General features: G+C 57.8%; 1 protein-coding gene across 2 annotated transcripts in view; it reads left to right on the top strand.

Annotated features, from left to right (window-relative positions):
- Positions 1 to 14,044, top strand: part of KIRREL1 (kirre like nephrin family adhesion molecule 1) — a 31,982-nt gene that overhangs the window by 5,179 nt on the left and 12,759 nt on the right. For both annotated transcript variants that reach the window (XR_013185688.1, XM_054653206.2), the window contains exons 2-4: positions 12,544 to 12,693; positions 13,263 to 13,412; positions 13,555 to 13,712. Coding sequence is in view for 1 of the 2 variants with exons in the window: in XM_054653206.2 (XP_054509181.2) it covers positions 12,544 to 12,693; positions 13,263 to 13,412; positions 13,555 to 13,712 (458 nt within the window). In the remaining variant the exon portion in view is untranslated. The remainder of the gene's footprint in view (positions 1 to 12,543; positions 12,694 to 13,262; positions 13,413 to 13,554; positions 13,713 to 14,044) is intronic.

The following is a 14,044-nucleotide window of genomic DNA, read 5'->3' as shown; positions in this document are numbered from 1 at the left end:
GAATTCTCGGGACTTCTCGGGGATTTTCGGCAATTCTCGGGAATTCTTGGTAGTTCTCGGGGATTCTCGGGAATTCTCGCGGGGTTTCTCGGTGATTTTGGGGTTTCTCGGTGATTTTGGGGTTTCTCGGTGATTTTGGGGTTTCTCGGCAGTTCCGCCCCCTCCCCACCATTTCCCGCCGTTCTCCCCCCCCCCCGGCTCCTCTTCCCTTCATTATCTCCTCATTAATCGCTCCGGCTCTCGCTCGGCGCTAATTGCGCTCTTCCCGGGCACGCGGCTCATTTGCATAAACCCGGCTCGGGAAAAGGGGGGACGGGGGGGGGACAGAACCCCCAAAATCCCCCCCAAAAATCCCCCCCAAAATCCGCCCATGGGGACAGTACCCCAAAATCCCCCCAGCCCCACAGAGACCCCATGGGAGCCGGGGCAGATCCAGGGGGAACAGCGGGAAAAGGGTCGGGATTCGGGGTTTGGGATTTGGGGATTTTGGGGATCGGGGATTTGGGGTTTGAGGTTTGGGATCTGGGATCGGGGATTTGGGGTTTGAGATTTGGGATTGGAGATTTGGGATTTTAGATTTCAGTTTTAGGATTGAGGATTTGGGATCAGGGATGTGAGATTTGGGATTTTGGGATTTGGGATTTGGGATTTTGGGATTTGGGATCAGGGGTTTGGGGTTGGGGTTTGGGATCTGGGATTTTGGAGTTTGGATTTGGGATTTTAGATTTCAGATTCGGGATTCGAGGTTTGAGATTTGGGATCTGGGATTGGGGATTTGAGATCTGGGATTTGGGATTTTGGGATTTTAGGATTTGGGGATTTGGGATCTGGGATCTGGGATCTGAGATTTAGGGTTTCTTATTTGGCATCTGGGATTTGAGATTTTAGATTTGGGATCGAGGATTTGGGATCAGGGATTGGGGTTCAGGATTTTGGGATTTGGGGTTCAGGATTTTGGGATTTGGGGTTCAGGATTTTGGGATTTGGGGTTTGGGATTTTGGGATTTGGGGTTCAGGATTTTGGGATTTGGGGTTCAGGATTTTGGGATTTGGGGTTCGGGATTTTGGGATTTGGGGTCTCCGGGGTGCACCCAGAGGCGCCAGGGTCTGGCACAGCCCCTCCTGTGCCCCCACCCCCAAAAGTGACACCGGGACCCCTGGGATGGGAGGGAAGAATGGGAAAAATGGGGGGGAAAAGGGGGGAAAATGGGAAAAAGGATAAAAAAGGGGGGAAAAGGAAAAAAATGGGGGGAAATGGGGGGAGGAAAGGGGGGGAAAAGGGAAGAAAAGGGGAAAAGGGGAAGGAGGCCTTTTCTGCAAGGGCTGGGACAGAAAGGGCTGGCAGCGTTGCCATGGCAACGGGCGGATTATGATCCAAATGGAAATCAAAATCCGGGGGGGGGGGTTTGGGATGGGAATGGGAAGGGAAGGAGGAAAAGGAGGAGGAGGAGGAGGAGGAGGGGGGGGAAGGAAAAAACAACTTTTATTTCCAAGGCGAGAGCGGCTGCAGGCGTTGCCATGGGAACGGGGGGAAAATTGAATTTTTTTCTTTCTTCTTTTTTTTTTTTTTTTTTTTAATTAAAGGGGAATCGGGGAGGGGGAGGAGGAGGAGAGGAGGAGGAGGAGGAGCGGGATGAAGGCTCCGGCACCGGGAGCACCCCAGACCCTCGGGGTGTCCCGAGGGAGCCGTGCCCAGGGGGGTTTTCCCCCAAAATTCACGGTTTTCCCCCAAAATTCACGTTTTCCTCCCAGAATTCACATTTTCCCCCTTTAGCCACGTGGGGTTTTACCAAAATCCACATTTCCCCCCCCAAATTCACATTTTCCCCTCAAAATTCACATTTTTCCCTCAAAATTCACATTTTCCCCCCAAAATCCACATTTTCCCCCTTTAGCCACGTGGGGTTTTACCAAAATCCACATTTTCCCCTCAAAATCCACATTTTCCCCTCAAAACCCACATTTTTTCTGTCAAAATCCACATTTCCCCCCCAAAATCCACATTTTCCCCCCAAAATTCACATTTTCCCCTCAAAACCCACATTTTTTCCGTCAAAATTCACGTTTTCCCCCCAGAATTCACATTTTCCCCCTTTAGCCACGTGGGGCTTTACCCAAATCCACATTTCCCACCCAAAATTCACATTTTTCCCCCAGAATCCCCATTTTCCCCCCAAAATTTACATTTTTCCCCTTTAGCCATGTGGGGTTTTACCCAAATCCACATTTCCCCCCCCAAAATCCACATTTTCCCCCCAAAATCCACATTTTCCCCCCAAAATCCACATTTTCCCCCTTTAGCCACGTGGATTTTCCCCCAAATCCACATTTCCCCCCTTTTTCCAGGTGGATTTTCCCCAAAATCCACATTTCCCCCTTTTTCCAGGTGGATTTTCCCCCAAATCCACACTTTCCTCCTTTCCCCACGTGGATTTTTCCCAAATTTCCCTTTTTCCTCCTTTCTTCTCATGAACTTCCCCCAAAATTCCCATTTCCCCCCCTTTCTTCAGGCGGATTTTCCCCAAAATTCCACATTTTCCCCTTCCCCGGTTGGATTTTTCCCCTTTTTCACTTTTTCCCTCCCTTCCCAACGTGGATTTTGCCCGAAATTCCCATTTTTCCCCCCTTTTTTCCCCTCCTGGGGGCTGGAGTTGGGAACATCCCGGATCTGGGGCCACTTTTGGGGGGACAATTCCCGGCCCCTTTTTCCTCCTCTTTTCCCTCTTTTGGTGAAATTTTTATTTAAGAAAAGAAATTTCCGAGCGGGTTTGATTCAATCAAGATGGGAAAAAAAGGGAATTCGGGACGGGCGGCTCTGGGGGGATTTTTGGGGCAGTTTCGGGGTTTTTAGGGGCATTTAGGGCAGGGGTGGAACCCTCGGGGTCAAGGAGAGGAGCAGGGAGGGAAACTGAGGCACGGAAATTCGGTTTGTGCTGTGGGAAGCAGCGATTCCCGTCCCGGGGGAAAAATCGGGGGAAAATCAGAAATGATCCAAAAAAATCAGAAATGATCCCAAAAAAATCAGAAATTATCCCAAAAAAAAATCAGAAATTATCCCAAAAAAAATCAGAAATTATCCCAAAAAAATCAGAAATGATCCAAAAAAAAAATCAGAAATTATCCCAAAAAAATCAGAAATTATCCCAAAAAAATCAGAAATTATCTAAAAAAAATCAGAAATTGTCCAAAAAAAATCAGAAATTATCCCAAAAAAAATCAGAAATTATCCCAAAAAAATCAGAAATGATCCCAAAAAAAATCAGAAATTATCCAAAAAAAATCAGAAATTGTCCCAAAAAAAATCAGAAATGATCCCAAAAAATCAGAAATGATCCAAAAAAAATCAGAAATGATCCAAAAATCAGAAATGATCCAAAAAATCAGAAATGATCCCCAAAAAATCAGAAATGATCCAAAAATCAGAAATGATCCAAAAATCAGAAATTATCCAAAAAAAATCAGAAATTATCCCAAAAAAATCAGAAATGATCCAAAAAAAATCAGAAATTATCCCAAAAAAATGAGAAATTATCCCAAAAAAATCAGAAAAGATCCAAAAATCAGAAACGAGTCCCGGAAGCCCGGGCGGGCCGGGGAGCACAGGGTTAAAACCTCGGCGTTTTTGCCTTTCCAGAGGGAGCCTTGGCAGGAAATTCCTCAAATTCCAGGAGTGTGGGATCATCGACCGCAGCCAGGGGGGAGCGGGAGCGGCAGCGCTCGGGACACCCCAAAAAAACCCGAATCTCCCCCAAAAAAACCCCGAATATCCCCCAAAAACCCAGAATTCCCACCCCCCAAAAAAGTCCAGGGCCTCATCCCAAAAAAGTCCATAATTCCCCCTTAAAAATCCTGAGTTCCACCCTAAAAAAGACCCGAATCTTCCCCCAAAAAAATCCAGAATCTCATCCTAAAAAAATCCAGAATCTTCCCCCAAAAAAACCCTAAATCTCCAAAAAAAATCCAGAATCTTCCCCCAAAAAAGTGCAGAATCCTCCCTAAAAAAATCCAGAATCTCATCCTAAAAAAATCCAGAATCTTCCCCCCAAAAAGTCCAGAATTCTCCCTAAAGAAATCCTGAATTCCACCCTAAAAAAATCCCTAAAAAAAAAAATTCCACCCTAAAAAAAAATCCAGAATCTCATCCCTAAAAATTCCGGAATCTCATCCCTAAAAAATCCGGAATCTCCCCCGCCAAGGAAACCCCAAACCTCCCCAAAAAATCCAAAACCCCCCCCAAAAAAACAAACCCTGAATGTCCCCAAGAAAATCCCGATTACCCCAAAAAACCCCCCCCAAAACCCAGAAAAATCCCAAACTTCCTGAATTTCACTCCTGGGATGACCCAGGTGGATCAAAACCCCCCAAAAACGGCTCTGAACCCCCAAATTGAGCCCCCCCATAGACCCAGGGACCCCTCCCCAAATCAGAGCCCCCAAAAACGGCTCTGAACCCCCAAATTGAGACCCCCATAGACCCAGGGACCCCTCCCCAAATCAGAGCCCCCCAAACCCCCCTGACCCCCAAAATCCCACCTGACCCCCCAAAATTGAGCCCCAAAAAGGCTTCAGGGACCCCTCCCCAAATCAGAGCCCCCAAAACTCCCCCTGAGCCCCCAAAAACGGCTCTGAACCCCCCCAAATTGAGACCCCCAAAGGCTCCAGGGACCCCTCCCCAAATCAGAGCCCCCAAACCCCCCAAAACTCGGACCTGACCCCCCCAAAACCCCCCTGACCCCCAAAAACGGCTCTGAACCCCCAAACTGAGCCCCCCATAGACCCAGGGACCCCTCCCCAAATCAGAGCCCCCAAAACTCCCCCTGAGCCCCCAAAAACGGCTCTGAACCCCCTAAAATTGAGCCCCCCATAGACCCAGGGACCCCTCCCCAAATCAGAGCCCCCCAAACTCCCCCTGAGCCCCCAAAAACGGCTCTGAACCCCCCAAAATTGAGCCCCCCATAGACCCAGGGACCCCTCCCCAAATCAGAGCCCCCCAAACTCCCCCTGAGCCCCCAAAAACGGCTCTGAACCCCCCAAAATTGAGCCCCCCATAGACCCAGGGACCCCTCCCCAAATCAGAGCCCCCCAAACCCCCTTGAGCCCCCCAAAAATGGCTCTGAACCCCCCAAATTGAGCCCCCTACAGCCTCAGGGACCCCTCCCCAAATCAGAGCCCCCAAAAACGGCTCTGAACCCCCCCAAATTGAGACCCCCAAAGGCTTCAGGGACCCCTCCCCAAATCAGAGCCCCCAAAACTCCCCCTGAGCCCCCAAAAATGGCTCTGAACCCCCCAAACTGAGCCCCCCAAAGGCTTCAGGGACCCCTCCCCAAATCAGAGCCCCCAAAACTCCCCCTGAGCCCCCAAAACCGCCCTGTTCCCCCCAAACTGAGCCCCAAAAAGGCTTAAGGGACCCCTCCCCAGCTCAGACCCCCCCTGACCCCCCAAACTGAGCCCCCCCCATAGACCCAGGGACCCCTCCCCAAATCAGAGCCCCCAAACCCCCCTGACCCCCAAAAAACCGCCCTGAACCCCCCAGACTGAGCCCCCCAAAGGCTCCAGGGACCCCTCCCCAAATCAGAGCCCCCAAACCCCCCCTGAGCCCCCCAAAATTCCCCCCCTGACCCCCCCAATCCGCCCCTTCCCCCCCCCGGATTGGCGCGGCGTTCATTAATTAGCGCAGGAACAATGTCTAATTAATGTCTAATTAGGACTTTTGTGTGTTTGCTCGGGCCCGTGGAGGGGGGGGAGGATTTTTTTTGGGAAAATTCGGGGGGAGAAAAAAGGAATAAAAATCCCGAATTTAACGAGAGGGAAATGGGGAGAAAATGTTAAAAAATAGGAAAAAAAATGTTAAAAAATGGGGGGGGAAATGTTAAAAAGTGGGGGGAAAATGTTCAAAAATGGGAAAAAATGATAAAAAATTGAAAAAATGTTCAAAAATGGGAAGAAAGCGCTGGAACGGTTCCCCCCGCCCGCCCGGAGCTGCGGCCTCGTTAGCAGATGTCTTAATGAGACATCGCTAATTAATGGAATGAACGGCCCCGGGAGAGGCGCCCCCGTCCCGGCCCCGCGGGGAGGAGCAGGAGCGGCCGTGCCTCAGTTTCCCCATGGAATAACCCCTCTGTGCCTCAGTTTCCCCATGGAATAACCCCTCTGTGCCTCAGTTTCCCCATGGAATAACCCATCCGTGCCTCAGTTTCCCCATGGAATAACCCCTCTGTGCCTCAGTTTCCCCATGGAATAACCCAGCCGTGCCTCAGTTTCCCCATTGAACAGCCCCTCTGTGCCTCAGTTTCCCCATGGAATAACCCCAACCCCAGCCGTGCCTCAGTTTCCCCATGGAATAACCCATCCGTGCCTCAGTTTCCCCATGGAATAACCCCCGCCTGTGCCTCAGTTTCCCTATGGAGCAGCCCCTCTGTGCCTCAGTTTCCCCATGGAATAACCCATCCGTGCCTCAGTTTCCCCATGGAATAACCCAGCCGTGCCTCAGTTTCCCCATGGAATAACCCCCGCCTGTGCCTCAGTTTCCCTATGGAACAACCCATCCGTGCCTCAGTTTCCCCATGGAATAACCGCTCTGTGCCTCAGTTTCCCTATGGAATAACCCCAACCCCATCCGTGCCTCAGTTTCCCCATGGAATAACCCATCCGTGCCTCAGTTTCCCCATCCGTGCCTCAGTTTCCCCATGGAATAACCCCCGCCTGTGCCTCAGTTTCCCCGTCCGTGCCTCAGTTTCCCCATCCGCGGCCGTTCAGTGTCCCGGGGGAGGCCGTGCCCATGGGATCCCATCCCTCACCCCACTGCCACCACCTTGGGGACAGAGATGGGGACGGGGACAAGGACGGGGACACGGGGACACCAGGGACAGGGATGGGGACACACACGGTGACAGTGGCAGTGGTGGCAGTGCCGGCTCTCGGTGGCATGGCAGGGACAGGGATGGTGACACGGTGACAGTGGCAGTGCCAGGACAGGGATGGGGACACCAGGACAGGAACAGTGGCAGTGGTGGCAGTGCCAGGACAGTGACAGTGGCAGTGGTGGCAGTGCCAGGACAGGGACAGTGGCAGTGGCACAGGGACAGTGGCACAGGGACAGTGGCAGTGGTGGCAGTGCCAGGACAGGGACAGTGGCACAGTGCCAGGACAGGGACAGTGGCAGTGGTGACAGTGGCACAGGGACAGTGGCACAGGGACAGTGGCACAGGGATGGTGGCAGTGGTGGCAGTGCCAGGACAGGGACAGTGACAGTGGTGGCAGTGCCGGCTCTCGGTGGCATGGCAGGGACAGGGATGGTGACACGGTGACAGTGGCAGTGGCACAGGGACAGTGGCAGTGGTGGCAGTGCCAGGACAGGGACAGTGGCACAGGGACAGTGGCACAGGGACAGTGGCAGTGGTGGCAGTGCCAGCACAGGGACAGTGGTAGTGGTGGCAGTGCCAGCTCTCGGCGGGGCCATCGCCGTGCGGGGCTTGGGGCCGGGCCGCAATTAATGAGGAATTAACGAGGGCTGGGGTTTAATTACTGCGGGATTAGAGCGGGATTGGGGCCGGGGGTGGGGCTGGGGACATCGGGGGGGACACAGGGACCGGGGGGGGACAGGGGGGGACAGGGGGGACAGGGGGGGACATTGAACCGGAGGGGACACCGGGATGGGGAGACCCCAGAGCTCCCCCAGGACCCCACAGACCCCAGAGCTCCCCCTGTGACCCCACAGACCCCACAGCTCCCCCTGTGACCCCACAGACCCCAGAGCTCCCCCTGTGACCCCACAATTCCCCCAGGACCCCACAATTCCCCCCTCCAGGAGCTGCTCCGGCTTTTCCAGAGCCGAGGGCGGGGATTGTCCTGGGATTGTCCCGGGATTGTCCCAGGATTGTCCCAGGATTGTCCTGGGATTGTCCCAGGATTGTCCCAGGATTGTCCCGGGATTGTCCCGGGCCGGGATCTTTGGGAAGGGGCCAGGGGAGTGGGGAACGCTCTCCGGGCATCCCCGAATCCCAAACCCGGGCTTCGGGAACCCCATCCCGGGGGAATCTCGGGGTCACCCCTGGGGACCGAGCGCTGTCCCCGCGTCCCCTCCGGGCTGGGCCGAGCCCAGAGCCACAAATTCCCCATCCCAGAGCCCCAAATTCCCCATCCCAGAGCCCCAAATTCCCGATCCCAGAGCCCGGAGCCCCACATTCCTGATCCCAGAGCCCAAATTCCCAAATTCCCCATCCCAGAGCCCCAAATTCCCAATCCCAAAATAGCTCCGGGAGCAGGGCAGGGATGGGGCAGGGCCCGGCTCGGCTCGGCCGGGAACGGCGCTGGGCTGGAAAATGGGGCTGGGATTCCCGGGGAAATGGGGCTGGGATTGCCGGGAAATGGGGCTGGAATTCCCGGGGAAATGGGGCTGGGATTGCCGGGGAAATGGGGCTGGGATTGCTCGGGAAATGGGGCTGGGATTGCTGGGGAATGGGGCTGGGATTGCCGGGGAAATGGGGCTGGGATTGCCGGGGAAATGGGGCTGGGATTGCTGGGGAAATGGGGCTGGGATTGCTGGGGAAATGGGGCTGGGATTGCCGGGGAAATGGGGCTGGGATTGCCGGGGAAATGGGGCTGGGATTGCCGGGGAAATGGGGCTGGGATTGCCGGGAAACGGGGCTGGGATTGCCGGGGAAATGGGGCTGGGATTGCCGGGGAAATGGGGCTGGGATTGCTGGGAAAACAGGATTGATCCCTGTCAGGATGGGATCCCAATTCCCAGGCAGGGTGAGACCCCACATTCCCAGCACTTGTGGGGTCTCCAGCTCAGGACCCCTCCCCATCCCCTGGGTCCCATAAACCCCACAAACCCCATAAACCCCATCAATCCCATCCCATGGGTCCCACAAACCCAATAAACCCCACAAACCCCACAAACCCCATCAATCCCATCCCATGGGTCCCACAAACCCAATAAACCCCACAAACCCCACAAACCCCATCAATCCCATCCCATGGGTGCTGCTCATCCCATCCTATGGATCCCATAAATCCCATCCCACTGATCCCATCCCATGGATCCCACCCCATCCCATCCCATGGATCCCATAAATCCCATCCCATGGGTCCCATGGATCCCACCCCATCCCATCCCATCCCATCCCATCCATTCCCATGGATCCCAGAAATCCCACTGATCCCATGGATCCCATGGATCCCATAAATCCCATGGACCCCACGGGTCCCTCGCTGTCCCCAGCCCCTGGTGCCACCCCAGCCCTGGGGACAGAGGGGACAGAGGGGACAGAGGGGACAGCAGCGACCCCGGGACCTGCCCTGGCCGCTCCTTTCCGCTCCAGAAACCCCAAATCCTCTTTTCTTCCCCGCAGAAAGAAAAATCCCAACCCTTTGGGCGAGAGCTTTGCATTTATTATTTCATTTTTATTTTTTTTTAGAACTCTCCTCCCTCCTCGCCTGTTTTGGGTTTGGTTTTTATTTATTTAATTTTTTTTATTTTTTTGATTATTTCATTTTTTTTTTTTTTTTTTAGAACTCTCCTCCCTCCTCGCCTGTTTTGGGGTGGGTTTTTATTTATTTAATTTTTTTTTTTTTTTTTTTAAATTTGTTTCACATAAAAATAGCAGCGAGCGACTCGGCAAGAGAAGGGAAGAGGGGAAAGGCTTTGGGAGGAGAGGGAAGGGGAGGAGGGAGAGATGAAATAAGGAGAGGGGGGAAAAGAGGATAAAAATGGGGCAAAAAGGGGGGAAATGGGGGAGAAAAGGGGGAAAATGGGGGGGAAATGGGGGAGAAAAGGGGGGAAATGGGGAAAAAAAGGGAAAAATGGGGGAGAAAAGGGGGAAAATGAGGAAAAATGGGAAAATGGGGGGAAAAGTGTGGGAAATGGGGGGGAAGGAGAAAAATGGGGGGAAATGGGGAATGCAAAGGGGAAAATGGGGGCAAAAATAGGGGGAAAATGGGGGAAATTGGTGAAAAAAGGGGGGGAAGGGGGAAAATTGGGGGGAAAAAAAGGGGAAAGAAAATGGGAAAAATTGGAAAAACGGGGGAAAAAGGGGGAGAAAATGGAAAAATGAGGAAGAAGGGGGGACAGAGGGACAGCGAGAGGGACATGGGGACAGCCCAGGACATGGTGAGCTCTCGCAGGGTCCTGGCTCTGCCCGGTTTGGGGACATTGCCGTGGGGACACGGGGACATTGCCGCGGGCACAGGCACGTGCTGCCACACGGGAGGGTGACACGGGGGGGTCACAGGGGACACGGTGACACGGGGGGGGTCACAGGGGACACGGTGACACGGGGGGGTCACAGGGGACACGGTGACACGGGGGGGTCACAGGGGACACGGTGACAATGGGGGGGTCACAGGGGACACGGTGACAATGGGGCGGCCCCGTGGCACGGGCAGCGGGGAGGAGCGGCCGGGGACGGTGGCGACGCGCAGGGGACACAGCAGCGAGCGAGGCGCCACCTCGTGCCTGCGCCCGCGGCCACCGCTGTCACCTCGGCGCGGTGTCACCCCGGCCCCGCCACCCCCGCGCCCGCCGCGGCGCCTCGGAGCGAACCGGGCCCTGCCACCCCCTCCGTGCCACCACCCCCGTGTCACCCCCCCAGTGTCACCGCCGCAGGGGTGGCACCGCCACCTCCCCCCCGCCCCAGCCCGGTCCCTGCCAGGGGAGGAGGGACGGGGAAGGTGGCGGGAGGTGGCTCCGGCTGTGACAATCGCCACCAGCCCCCGCCGGCGGTGACAGGTCTGGCACTGTGGCTGCCGCTGCGGGGAGGTGGCACTGGGAGGTGGCACCGGGAGGTGGCACCGGGAGGTGGCACCGGGAGGTGGCACCGGGAGGGTGGCGCTGGCACTGCAGGGACCCGGCGCGGGTGTTTCGGGGTTGGGGACAATGCGTGGGGACACGGGGATGGTGGCAGCCAAATCCCAAACCACTCCAGGCTGGGCCGGCACCATCCCAGTGCCCGTTTCCCCAAAATCCCGGGGCCATCCCGGTGCCCGTTTTCCCCAAAATCCCGGGGCCATCCCAGTGCCCGTTTCCCCAAAATCCCGGGGCCATCCCAGCGCCCGTTCCCCCCAAAATCCCGGGGCCATCCCGGTGCCCGTTTCCCCAAAATCCCGGGGCCATCCCCGTGCCCGTTTTCCCCTCGATCTCCCCCAAAATCCAGCCCATCCCCATCGGCCCAGTTCCAGCCTGGTCCCATCCCGGCCCCAGCCCGGTCTCATCCCGTTTCTATCCCGGTCCCATCCCGTTTCTATCCCGGTTCCATCCCGGTCCCATCCCAGTCCCATCCCGTTTCTATCCCGGTTCCATCCCGGTTCCATCCCGGTTCTATCCCGGTCCCATCCCGTTTCTATCCCGGTTCCATCCCGTTTCTATCCCGGTTCCATCCCGGTTCTATCCCGGTCCCACCCCGGTCCCAGCCCGGTCCCCCCCGGTGCCCGAGGCTGCGGGTCCCCCCCGCCGCTCCCTCCCCCGTTCCCCGCTCTGATTTTCCCTCCTCCCCCTCCCTCTCCCGGCACCTTCCCCTCTTTGATCTCCCGATCCCTCTTTTCCTTCATCTTCCCCCAAAATCCCCGCGGCCTCGGGGCGGGGCTGGCACCGGGGGTGGCACCGGGGGTGGCACCGGGGGTGGCACCGGGGGTGGCACCGGGGGTCCCCGGGCTGTCCCCAGAATCCCGCACGGGAGGAGCGCGGGGCTGGCGGGGCCGCGTCCCGGGGCGATCCCGGGGATCCCGGGGATTTGGGGGTGTTTTATCCCGGGGATCCCTGAATTCCCCATCCCGAGGATTTGGGGGTGTTTTATCCCGGGGATCCCTGGATTCCCCATCCCGGGGTTCCCTGGATTCCCCATCCCGGGCTCCCAGGGATCCTTGGGATGCCGGGAGGAGGAGCGGATTCCCCACACGGGAATTTTGGGGTCATTTCTGGGGATTTTGGGGAATGTTTGGACCCGCCGCGCGTTTTATTTTCGGGATCACAAGCAGGAGCCTGTGGGTTTTGAGGATTCAGAAGGAGAGGAGCGGGGAGCCCGGGCTGTGCCGTTCCGTGCCGTTCCGTGCCGCATTCCAGAATAAAACCGCGGGATTGGAGCCGGGAGAGGCGGGGGTCGCGCTGCCCCGTCACGGTCGCATCCCGAGCCGTCCCCATCCCTGTCCCTGTCCCTGTCCCCATCCCTGTCCCCATCCCTGTCCCCGTCACATCCCGCTCGATTCCCGCGGGCCGCGTGACGCCGGGATCGATCCCGAACAGCCGGGAATGGGAACGGGAGCGGCGGGGCCCGGGCTGGGGGGATCCTGAGGGGACCCTGAGCAGCTCGGGGGGGTCCCAGGGGATCTCAAGAGGATCCTGGGGCGTCTCAGGGAATCTCAGGGGAATCTCAGGGGAATCTCAGGGGAATCTCGGGGGGATCTCGGGGGGATCTCGGGGGGATCTCGGGGTATCCTGGGATGGCGGCGCACGCTGTGCCGCGGTGCCGGGCGCTGCGTGGTGACCATGGTGACCGTGGCCCCGTGTCCCGTGGTGACCGTGGTGACCGTGGCCCTGTGGCCGCAGCGGTGCAGACGCGCTTCGTGGAGGAGCCCGAGGACCAGACGGTGGTGGCCGGGCAGAGAATCGTCCTGTCCTGCGTGGTGCTCAACTACTCCGGCATCGTGCAATGGACCAAGGACGGGCTGGCCCTGGGCATGGGGCAGGGCCTGAAAGGTGCCCCGGGGACGGGGGGACACTGGGGGTGACCCCGGGTTGGGAGGGGTGGCCCTGGGGGTGTCACCCATGGGGCAGGGCCTGAAAGGTGCCCTGGGGACGGGGGGACACTGGGGGTGACCCCGGGTCGGGAGGGGTGGCCCTGGGGGTGACACCCATGGGGCAGGGCCTGAAAGGTGCCCTGGGGACGAGGGGACACTGGGGGTGACACTGGCTGGGGAATGGTGGCCCTGGGGGTGACACTGGCTGGGGACGGGTGGCCCTGGGGGTGTCACCCATGGGGCAGGGGCTGAAGGGGACCTGGGAATGGGGGGGTGGCTCTGGGGGTGTCCCTGTGTGACTTCCCAGGGCTGTCCCCACAGCCTGGGACCGGGGTGTCCCTGTAGGACCGGGGTGTCCCTGTGGGATCGAGGTGTCCTTGTCTTATCATGGGATCAGGGTGTCCCTGTAGATTGGGCTGTCCCTATGGGATGGGGGTGTCCCCGTGGGATTGGGGTGTCCCAGTGGAATGGGGGTGTCCCTGTAGGACCAGGGTGTCCCCAGCTGACCCTGCCCTGTCCCCTCCGCAGCCTGGCCCCGGTACCGCATCGTGGGCACGGCGGACTCGGGCCAGTACAACCTGGAGATCCGCGACGCCGAGCTCTCCGATGACGCCGTCTACGAGTGCCAGGCCACCGAGGCCGCGCTGCGCTCGCGCCGCGCCCGCCTCACCGTGCTCAGTGAGCGCTGGCCCCAGGCCACAAACCGGCCCCAGGGTCCCCTCCCCGTGCCCTGTGCCCCACGGGGTCCCCAATGTCCCCTCCCCATCCCCTGTGTCCCAGGGTGTCCCTCTGAGCCACTGTCCCCTCTGTCCCCCCGCAGTCCCCCCCGAGGACCCCACGATCGACGGCGCCCCCGAGATCCTGCTGAGGGCGGGGACCCCCTACAACCTCACGTGCCGGGCGCGCAGCGCCAAACCCGCGGCCACGCTGGCCTGGTTCCGTGATGGGCTGCAGCAGGAGGGCGCTGTCACCAGCACGGTATGGCTGTCACCAGAACTGTCACCAGAACTGTCACCAGAACTGTCACTGTGTGTCCCCTCTGTGCCCCCTGTCCCATCTGTGCCCCCTGTCCCACTGTCACCACCCTGGCCTGGTTCTGCAATGGGCTGCAGCAGGAGGGCGCTGTCACCAGCACGGTATGGCTGTCACCAGAACTGTCACCAGAACTGTCACCAGAACTGTCACTGTGTCCCCTCTGTGCCCCCTGTCCCTCCTGTGCCCCCTGTCCCATTGTCACCACCATCCCCTGGTTCCGTGACGGGCTGCAGCAGGAGGGCGCTGTCACCAGCACAGTATGGCTGTCACCAGAA

This window comes from Agelaius phoeniceus, chromosome 31 (genome assembly GCF_051311805.1).
Source record: "Agelaius phoeniceus isolate bAgePho1 chromosome 31, bAgePho1.hap1, whole genome shotgun sequence".
Classification (NCBI taxonomy): Eukaryota; Metazoa; Chordata; class Aves; order Passeriformes; family Icteridae; genus Agelaius; species Agelaius phoeniceus.
Note: the sequence above shows the minus strand (reverse complement) of the source record. Positions and strands in the feature narration are given on the sequence as shown.